General features: G+C 40.7%; 1 protein-coding gene across 1 annotated transcript; it reads right to left on the reverse strand.

The window, feature by feature from the left end:
• Positions 1–1,493: 1,493 nt before the first annotated feature.
• LOC309401271 (vomeronasal type-2 receptor 26-like) lies at positions 1,494–10,399 on the reverse strand (the record flags this gene model as incomplete). Its single annotated transcript, XM_081970334.1, has 5 exons — positions 1,494–2,392; positions 6,569–6,632; positions 7,313–7,444; positions 8,444–8,697; positions 10,330–10,399. The coding sequence occupies 5 exons, from the start codon at positions 10,397–10,399 to the stop codon at positions 1,494–1,496; spliced, it is 1,419 nt and encodes a 472-aa protein (XP_081826460.1).
• Between the last annotated feature and the right edge of the window lie 975 nt (positions 10,400–11,374).

Here is an 11,374-nt window from a genome sequence, read left to right on the forward strand (position 1 = left end):
ATGGAGAGGCAGTTTCTGTATCAGGGCAATAAAGATTAGGCTAGAAACACCACCAGAATGTTTCCTTCCTGCCTTCCTTACAGGATTAGCCCTGTAAAGTGGAAAACAAAAGCAAAAGGAACTTTCTTCCAACAAGTGGTTCTCTGAACTCCTCAGAAAGTTAACAACCGGTTTTCTCAAATAGGTGCAAACTGGTTGAATCCCACCACTGCATAGGCCCAAAAATAGTATGACTACTAGTAGGAAAAGATAAATCATATTATGCTCACTCAGAGGGGTTTCTTTAAAATATCTATGGAGATTCTTAGTCATCCAGGTCAAAGTTGTCTCAAAGTTGTTTTTTCAAAAGGTAAGTGATCTGTTTTTTTAAAGTTTGTTTGAGGTCGAAGAAGATGTTTTGCTTCTCCTCCAAGAAGCTTCATCAGTTCTGACTGGATAGTGGGGAGAACCAGTCCAGTTCCCTTTTGAAAAATCACCTATGAAGTTTCTTTCAAATATTCCAATGCCACCTATAATTTATTCTGTATCACCTTATATAAGACCTGGTTTGCTTTTGCTTATGTGTGATTTTGTTGCTTTAAAGGTAAAGGTTCCCCTTGCACATGTGTGCTAATTCTTCCTGACTCTAGGGGTCGGTGCTCATCTCCATTTCAAAGGCGAAGAGCCAGCACTGTCCAAAGATGTCTACATGGTCATGTGGCCGACATGACTAAATGACAAAGGCAAATGGATTGCTGTTAGCTTCCCACCAAAGGTGGTTCCTATTTTTCTACTTGCATTTTTACATGTTTTTGAACTGCTAGGTTGGCAGAAGCTGGGACAAGTAGAGTTCACTCCGTTACACGGCACTAGGGATTTGAACCAGTGAACTGCCAGCATTTTTGATCACCAAGTTCAGCGTCTTAGCCACTGAGCCACACCTTAGCCTAAATTTGGCTACCATACTATGCTATCTCCTCCTTTTCTAATTTACCTGACAAAGCCATAAAAGGCAAGGATTTCGTCTGGCTATATGTGTTTTCACCTAGGCAAAGAAATACTACTTTATGTATATTTAAAGCTTCATGCCATCAGGAATTGTCCTTTAAGATAATTGCTCAGTTGGTATCATACACCTCCCAATTTAATTAGGAATGATGTAAAGTTTCATAATGACTGTATTATCAACTTCACCGGCAAAAGTCAATTTATCAGTGGTTTTTAATTGGTCAGGAGATCAGTCAACAATATTTAAAGAATCTTGAAGTTTGTTCTCTGTTCCATCCGATGTCTATCCTGATATTAACCCAGTTGTTACGTTACTATTAATGAAAACCCAATGGAAAAGCTTAATCAAATCATTTGGAAAACTGCTTGCTTAAAAATTAATATACCCCATTTCTCCCAAAAAACATAATTCTCAAAGAATTCCAAGATAAATTCAGTCAAATTTATATGTACACACACAATTCTAAGTGGTATTTGCTTATTCAAACTGGAATCTTGTTCCTTTTTTATTTCTTATGTGTTAATTGCTCCCTAGTGTTGAGTTCAGGCTTCAGTATAATTATATAGACTTTGGGGGTGAAGATGCATCCCAGTAAACCAACACCAGAAGACAGGATAGAGAAGATCTCCACGGCCACCATGTACTTCCCTTTGGTGCTCAGGTAGGTGGGGACAAAGGTCAACCAAACGCTGCAGAAAACCAACATGCTGAAAGTAATGAACTTGGCTTCATTGAAAGTATCTGGTAACTTCCTAGCCAGGAAGGCCACAGTGAAGCTGAGAAGAGCCAAGAGGCCCATGTAGCCCAAGACACAGTAAAACATGATGATGGCGCCTTCATTACATTCGACAATGGTTTCTCCATAAAGTGTCTTCATGTCTAAATCTGGAAATGGAGGAGAAGTACTCAGCCAACCAATACAAATACCTACTTGAATGAAGGAACAGAAGCAGATAATAGAATAGGCCAACTTTTGCCCCACCCATTTGTGGAAAAGGCTTCCTGGCTTTGATGCTAGGAATGCTACAACAACTGTGATGGTTTTGGCCAATATAGAAGAGATTGCAATAGAGAAGATGATACCAAATGTTGTTTGTCGGAGGAGACAGGTCACCTTCTTGGGCTGTCCAATGAACATAAAGGAGCAGAGGAAACAGAGAAATAGAGAGACAAGTAGAAGGTAAGTGACATTACGATTGTTGGCTTTGATAATGGGAGTGTCCCATTGCTTGATGAAGATTGCAAGCACAAGAACTGTGGAGAAGGAAAAGAGAAGAGAGAGACACACCAGAGTAATGCCCAGTGGCTCTTCAAAGGAGAGGAAATTCATTGTCTTTGGAATGCATTCATCGTGATCTTGGTTTGGAAACTGATCCTCTGGACAACTGTCACAATTCTCCGTATCTGTAAAGAGGAAAAGAGTTTCTGAACAGCACCTAATTCTTTCCAAACTTCAGAATTGCTTTTCTGGATTTGTCTCCAATATGTTTTCTAAAACTTTTTGTAACTCTTGGGCCTTCGACATTAGTTGATCAGAATATAGCAGAGTGGTGCAGTGGCCTAGAAGTGGAGCTATTGCCTCACAATCAGGAGGCTCTGCATTAGATCCTAGGACTTGAGATTCATCAATAAAGCAAGCAAATAATATTGAAGAGATTCCTGTTAACTGGGATACAGGCTGGTTCCATTGGGATGCTATTAATCTTACCTATTTGTCTGGATATCATATTTTCAGGACACGGAGCACAAGAGTAGCAGCAAAATTTCCGCCCTTCAATCTTGTGCTTTCTTTTTCCAAGAGGACAAGGCTCATTGCATAAGGAGGGAGGAGGCAGCTGTCCCCAAATAAAGAAATAAACCAGATATGAATGTTTTGCTTATGTTGTTGTTCTACATGCAACAAATAAGAACAAGACTGCTGATAGTCAATCCTGCCATGAAGCTGACTCAGACAGTTTAACCTCAAAAAATGTTGTCAGCTCCAGGAATACAACTGAGTTATGTTTCATTTCCTATTAGTTTACTCAAAGTTTAATCAATGGAATATTGTCCAGATTTATATCCAGACCTTGAATATTTCTGATATTCTTCCACATTCAAGGTTCTGTTATCACCTATGACGTCCCACCTAAAGACCTGGTTACATGGCTCACTGCCAGTCTTCCATAGTATCTGCTCAGCTGGTTTGAGCTGGCAGTGTTGGCACACTCCTGGTTCCATTGATGTCAGAGTGTTTGCAGCATGACTACTATTTTAGTAGTAGAGACAACCCAGGAGCAAAATACAGGACACAGAGGATTGTTTTACAAACAGTGGTTTATATACAAGACTTCTATATACAAGGATACACACACACTCTAGGCATAGCTAGGCAAGCAATACATCTCCAACACTACGTGGAGAACTACTACAGTGGTGGATTTCTACCTGTTCGCACTGGTTCAGCCAAATAGGTAGTAACTTGGCCTGCCACGCCACTGAACTGGTTCTCTCTGTGGTGGTGTAGGCGCTACCATCTTGTTTTTTGCTCTGTGTATGCACAGAAGCAATTTTTAGTACTGTGCATGTGCGCATCAAATGTGCGTGTGCAGCACATCCCTGAGTGAACTGGCAGTAGCAGGAATCGGAGCCCAACCCTGAACTATTATGAAGATAATACATGAGGAGAGAGATAAACTAGGAGCGAAAGGTGCCCTCACATGGCCTCCCTTATATAGACAGCTTCTTAAAGCAGCAGTACCTCTGCTGACTCATCCTCTTTTCATCATCTTAAGTTACAGCCTTACACTGGCTGGTCAGCTATAAATTATTACCCTGAAAATTGATTAAACTTATTTATTGGGATCCTGGAAGTGCATGTTCCCTATAATAACTCTTGCTCTCTGGAATAAGCCTTCTCCCAAATTCAAATGCCCTCTCCACATCCTTTTACTATTTCAAAGATCCCCGAAGATATATTGTTCACCCAGGCCTTTGGCAAAAAAATTGCTTCTTTCTTTTCCCTGTTTCCATTCAGGTCATTTCCTTCTCTATCTTTGCTTTCCTGTGTTGTATATTTTTGTATGGTTTCTTCTTGATTTCAGTTTGTAAACTGCCAAGGGAGACTAGCAATTGAATGGCATATACATTTGAACCAGGGGTGGGTTCCTGCCAGTTCTAACCTCTTCTATAGAAGAGGTTCCACAAATCTACAGTGCCATTTAGAACCAGTTCCAGTTCCCTCCCCCCGCCCGTCCACACATCATCAAGATGAAGAGCAAGAGGAGGAATTCTGGGAGTTGAAGTCCACAAGTCTTAAAGCTGTCAAGTTTGAACACCCCTAGGTTTTTTTTTCTGAAGGGTTAGGGATGCAAGGGTTTTGTAACTTGACACGCTTCAATGCCAGACTTGCACTTCAATTTGACATGCTTCAATGCCAGACTTGCACTTCAATGCCAGACTTGCACTTCAATGCCAGACTTGCACACTTCAATGCCAGAGTTCCTGAGCCAACATGACTGGAGGAGGAATTCTGGGAGTTGAAGTCCACAAGTCTTAAAGTTGTCAAGTTTGAACACCCCTGGTTTTTTTTCCTGAAGGGTTAGGGGTGCAAGGGTTTTGTAACTTGACAGCTTTAAGACTTGCATGCTTCAATGCCAGAGTTTCTGAGCCAACATTTTGGTTGCTAAGTAAGAGCGCTGTTAAGTGAGTTTCACCACATTTTACAAGTTGGCCACGCCCACCCAGTCACATGGCTGGCAAGCCACTCCCACCCGGTCACATGGCCGGAAAGCCACTCCCAAAAAGCAGGCCACACCTACAGAAGAGGTTCTAAAAAATTTTGAAACCCACCACTGATTTGAACCAACGGTGGGTTCCGTATCCCGGCGTCCTCCACATGAAACCAAGAGGAGTGCGCATGCGTCGTACCTTCCAGTGATGCCTCCGCAAGCCTCTGTGATACTTCAGCTGCTCAGCGGAGTGTCATGCAGGCTCTGTACGCGCCATGCACAGGTGCAGAAGCACCGAAGGCTTTAAAGGACAGGTAAGGAGCTCAGGTGGGCGGGTGGGCCCTCCGGAGCACCGTACTGAAATGGTACCCGGTGCTCCAGGCAGGTTCCGGTATGCCTGTACCGGGGCGAACCATCTGCAACCCATCACTGATTTGAACTATTATGGATGGATGCACATTCTTTGAGTACTTTAGACTGATTTTGGCACTTTTATCCACCTATTGAGTCTATCTGAAGAATAATCAGGGTTAAGGAGATGTTATAATTTGGTGCTGTTAAAAGTGTCTTCACAGTATGCCTACAGTAAAGCTGCCGTTTGCAATGGACTGATGTTGATTTTTGTCAATTCCAACCAACAACCTGTTACAAAAGACAGTTCTGCTTGGAACAGCTTACAACCTGCAACAATACCATCAAACCACAAGGTCTCCCTACCCCAGGTCCTTGAGCAAGACTTGATAGGTGAATAACAAGGCCTGTATAAATGTCTGGCTGATTGTATAAGCCACTAGAATTTACTGGCAATGAATGGAAAGAATCCCAAACTTTGGGGGTTTGAATCAGTGGTGGGTTCCGGATCTCCTTGCAACTGGTACGCTGCAACGGGGCCCGGCATCCACCACATGCGTACTTATTGCCCGCAACACTCCAGCTGCTCAGCGGAGTGTTGCACAGGCACCATACACTCCGTGGGTGTTGTGAGAAACCCCAATCAGCTCAAATACAGGTAAGGAGGGTGGGTGGGCTGGCGGGTGGGCCCTCCAGAGCACTGTACCAGAACGGTACCTGGTGCTCCCAGCAGCACTGGTATGCCTGTACCGGAGCATACCGGTCGTATTCCACCACTAGTTTGAATGGATGTGAGACTTTGAGGTTGCTAATTGTTTCTTCCACAGGAAGAAGTGAAGACTTTTCCTCTGCCAGCATTTAAATATATCATTGAAATTTGACCACATATAAATTCCATCTTCAGAATGAATGTTTAGATATCAATACTTCCTTCATTTGGGCAGGCCAACATCTGGGCATGTTACTGTGGTTGTACCATTCAGTGAGAGCAGATTTTTACGCAAAAGTTGGAAGTTCTAAAGAAATAGAACGTCCATCATTAAACAATCCAATAATACATTTGTTTTTTTGAATATCTTTGACAGAGAATGATTGAAATGTAATTGGGGCCTATGCATTAATTGTTAGCAATGGGTCAAAGGAACATCTAGGCATGAGAAAAGGAACATATGTGGAATTGTTTTTTTAGTCCATGTTATAGTACCTGAGTGAATCCATGATGCCACTGGATTTTGTCTTGATGAATACGGAGCGTTCCGCCTTGCAGATCTATCTCTCCAACTGGGATGTTGATATAGGAGTTGTTTGGGAAAGTAACCAAATTTACAATGTCAAATCCAGCCTCTAGGGCTCCTTCTTCATTGAATTTAATTTCATCTCCAGCATTGTTGTTGAAGGACATTCTTTGCAGAAATGAGTGGAGCTTGCAGAAGGAACACCAAAATTGTTTAGAGAGAAACAACTAACAACTAACCATGTATAATCTTTTCAAAGACAACTGAGAAAGAGGAAATCTTACCTGCCAGGCTTCTACAATCTTTGATCGCATTTGATCCATGTCCTTTCGTGCATTCTGATGTGTCCTAATTGTGTGAGCAGCATGTAAGGCTTGAGCCACAGCATAGACAGCATTGTAGATACTGTAACTATGGCTGAGTATGTTGGTTTCAAAGAAGGGGGCAAGAAGGTCCTCCAGTCTTTCTTCTCCAGTACACTCCCCATCTTCAGGAGCTTCTTTATTTGGTATTGAGCAGCTAAAAGCCTGGTTCCAAAAATCTCTCATAAAGCCATCCTGATTTGTCCCAGAAGGGGTGACAGCCTTTACGTATTGTTGGAAGCCTGGAAGTTCTTTTTTGGAAACCGAGAAGGAAATGGCTCCATGAAACATTTGCATATCAAGCTCCCTTTGGAAAGTATGTAATGTGAAATCATTTTGTGCCATTGTGATCCACACTTTTTGTGCAGAATGTTTCTGTGAAGTATCAAGAGCCTTTGAAAGAAAAATTGGGGTCAGAAGTAGAGTGGAGGCCAGCCACATAAAGACTATATTTTCTCCATGTACAATAACTGCATTTGCTGTTTTCTCTGTGAACAAAGTAATGTGCCTTGTACATCGTTCAACCAAGTCTAATCCTTCATAAAAATGGAAATTTCTGTCAACCCTTTCGGTGAATTCGGAGCAGATTTCATTTTGAGAGAGCATGGGTTCCAGAGTTTGTATAAACTGTTCTCCGTGTTTATCATCTACAATGACAAGTCCTACCCATTTCCATCCAAAGTACAGGAGGAGCTGGACTAAACCCTCATACTGGAGATCTTCATCGGGGGCCATGCGATAAAAAGGGAGGAAACGTGATTCAACAGCCGCTGCTAATTCAAATGAACCATATGCAATCTAAAAAAGAAAAAAAGAAAAGAGGAATGAGAGAGAGGGAATTATAAAGTAAGTGAAAGTATCAAGGGATGTATTCTATTTCTGGCAATATAAATCACTTTCACTTTAAAAATATGGAAGTATAATATTTTAATTTAACTTAGAGGTTTCTCCAAAAGGGAAAGTCTGTTTTAATACTTCTGTCTCTGTCTCTGTCTCTCTCTGTGTCTCTCTGTGTCTGTCTGTCTCTTTGCCTCTCTCTCTCTTTCTCTCTCTGTGTGTCTGTCTGTCTCCCTCTGTCTCTCTCTGTTTCTCTCTCTGTCTCTGTCTCTCTTTCTCTCTGTGTGTGTCTCTCTCTGTCCTTGGGGTTCTCTCTGTCTTGCTGTCTCTCTTTGTCTCTCTCTCTATATATACATCCACACACCCACACATACACACACACATTATGTCTATGTCTATGTCTATGTCTGTGTCTGTGTCTGTGTCTGTGTCTGTGTCTGTGTCTATGTCTATGTGTCTGTCTGTCTGTCTGTCTGTCTGTCTGTCTGTCTGTCTATCTATCTATCTATCTATCTATCTATCTATCTATCATCTATCTATCTATCTAATTTTTCACAGCCCTTTTTATTGTAGCTAATCTAATCAAGTTTTTAATTCATCTTAGTATCCATTTCTTTCATATGTCGTCCCCCACATTTTTAAATACTAAAACAATATGCTTGTGTTCATTATGATTAAAATATACATATTATACATATTGAAATTGCTGAGGCAGTTAATGGTAGCCAGAATAATAATGAATATTGAAAGAAATACTCTTTTACAACTTTTCAAAACAGCCATATATTGAAATGAAACTTAATCAAACTGTATATCTTACATTGTGTTTTTTTCCTAAATTATATTTTTTTACTGATAAACCATGAAATCGCTCCTTCATGGGAAAATCAAGGGCTGATAATCTCTATGTTAGTAATAATTCCACAATTCCACCAATTCATTCTAATCTATGCATCCAACCTGTGGAATCTTGAAATGCTGCAGAATCTCTGCCATGCGTATGGAAGTTTCAGGGCTCATCCCTCCAATGATTCCCACAATTTTCTTTTCAGCCCCACAAATATAGTTGGGGACAATTTTATGTAACTTAAAAAGCAGGTCGAGAGTGGTACGACAGGTCATTAGTGCATCGGAGTAGCTGTCATAGATGTGGAATCCAAGAGTGAAGTTGGGTAGGATGTGAGGATCCTTGTTTATTTCTTTCACAGCAAACACTAAAGCCAACAGGTGTTGATAGAACTTTGTTATCACACTGTAAATAAAGTGACTTGTTTCAAAATAGGATTTTGCTATATATTATACTACTAGAACAGGATAGGACAGGACAGGACAGAACAGAAAAATCAGAGTGGACCTTAGAGGTCTTCTAGTCCAACATCCTGCTCAAACAGAAATCTATATCATTTCAGACAAATGGTTGTCCAATTTCTTCTTAAAAACTTTCAGTTTTGAAGCACCCACAACTTCTGGAGGCACTAACGAATTGTTCTAACTGTCAGGAAGTTTCTCCTTAATTCTAGGTTGCTTCCCTTCTTGATTAATTTCTATCTTTGTTTCTTGTCTTGCTTTCAGGAGCTTTGGAGAATACCTTGATCACTTTCTTCTTTCTGGCAGCTGCTTAGATATTAGAACCTTGCTTTCATGCCATCCCCAGTCTTTCTTTTTATTTAGAAGATGCCTCATGAGGAAAAAAAACATGACGTGAAATGTGTATTTCTAGAGGTTTTTCACGAGGAGAGTCCTCCACTCCTCTGCTCACAATAGAATCCTTTATGCTCGAAATTTTGGGCTTGAACAATCTGGAACTGCACCACCTGCAGTCGGACCTAAGCATAGTACACAAAATTGTCTGATACAAAGTCCTACCTGTCAATGACTACTTCAGCTTCAACCACAATAATACACGGGCAAACATTTGATACAAACTCAAGGTAAACCGCTCACGCAGAAAATATGACTTCAGCAACAGAGTGGTCAATGCCTGGAATGCTCTACCCGACTCTATTGTTACATCCTCAAAACTTCACAGCTTCAGCCATAAACTGTCAACCATGGACCTCACCCCATTCCTAAGAGGTCCGTAAAGGGGGCGTGTATAAGCGCACCAGCATGTCTAATATCCCTGTTCTATTGTCACCACCTATTCATCCCCACTTCCTGTGTTCATGTTCATGTTTATACTTATACCTGTTATCTCGTACATATTTGACAAACTAAATAAATAAAATAAAATAAATAAACTGGGTAGAGTTTCCAATTCTCAATGCAGTATCTGATCAATTGTGTTTTGATTAAGTTAGAAAATAAGATGTTCAATTAACAAAACATTTCTATTTATCAAGCCTTTGTAAAAGGTTTGCCCTTCATACATTTATATTCTTTAGCACATAGTATATAACTGTTTCAGATAGATGGACAGAAGAGAACAGGGTTAGATTAAAATCAGGCTTGAGAGAGTGATTTCTTACAAATAGATTTCTTGTTTAATCTATTGTCACCTTATTATAATAAATAGCTCCTCACAATCCAATCGACTGCATTGAGTGTAGTAAAAAGTAAACATTTTGACCTTTGAAATGAGACAAAACCTTGGACAGAAGTAAACATTGAATCCTCCAGAAGAGGTGCCTCAAAGCTTTAGAGAGTTTACTGAGTAAGTAAAATTGAAATGTGTTGATTTTTCCATGAGATGGAAAGAAGAGAACAGGATTAGATTAAAATCAGGTTTGAGAGAGTGATTTCTTACAAAGGGATGTTAACAGATTCCTCAGATGGATGTCTATTGAAAATAACTTCAGGGAACATGTAGTGAATATGGGACATCAATCCACCCATGAGAAATTCACCTTCCTGGTACCACTCCTGTGGAATTCGAATGGCTTCGTCTCCAGTGCACTTAAGAGGCTGTGCCTTCATGGCCAATTCTGGAAGCAACAATATGACAATAACTCCCAGCATTCCTGCTCATTGAAATGCTCTTGCGTTGCTGTTGCCAGAAGCTTCAATTCAAACAGGATGCTATAGGCAGCAGAATAACCGCTACTTACACTGAGATCTGTCTTGAAAATATATCATGCCTCAATAATTGATGTGGCCCCTTTTCTTAATCCTCACTTATGTCTGGATGCCTGGTTTTCAGTCTCTTTCTTCGCTAGTCCTTTAAGGAGTACCGACCTTCCAAAATTGTTGTTCTGGTATTTTTCACAGGAGTGGGAGGATGGAGAATATGTCCGCTTTGAAAACAATCAATAGTCTGATAAATATTAGCAGAGAATCCACTATATATTTGTGCTATGAGCAGGAAATAAGTCACCAAATCCTGGGAGCCCAATGTAGCACACCTGTTATCTTGTGAACACTTCAACCAGGTTTGAGGAATGACCCTCAGTTGGGAATGATACATGGAAGGTTTTTATCTATTCTCTAATTTCCCCCTGCTATTTCCTGGGAGGCATCTTGAGAGCCGCAGGAGGATTGACGTGATAATTTAATCATAGTCTTTATTATAACTGGAGAGCTGGTAACTCCTTCTAGCTGAAGACGGCTAATGTTTGTGAATTGCCACAGGAAACATATTCACTTACTTTTGGAGATTGAGGAAATGAGCTCTGTAATTTGACTCAGTGACCTATTGCCCAAAGTTATGTATGTGAAATTTGTGGCCGTATATATATGTTCTCTCAATCAATCAATCAATCAATCTCCCTCTCTCACACACAAACAAACATACAAAGAGACTAATTTTAGGCTCCTAATCAGGGGTGGGCTGCTATGGGTTTGCCTGGATTTGGGAGAACTCATAGTGTTAGATATTCACTCCAACTACCATGGTTTCCACCAAGGTCCTCTGTTCCGGTGGGAACAGAGGTTCAATCCTGTTGGTTGAGAGGT

The sequence above is a fragment of the Natrix helvetica genome, assembly GCF_964273705.1.
Source record: "Natrix helvetica genome assembly, chromosome: Z".
Lineage (NCBI taxonomy): Eukaryota > Metazoa > Chordata > Lepidosauria > Squamata > Natricidae > Natrix > Natrix helvetica.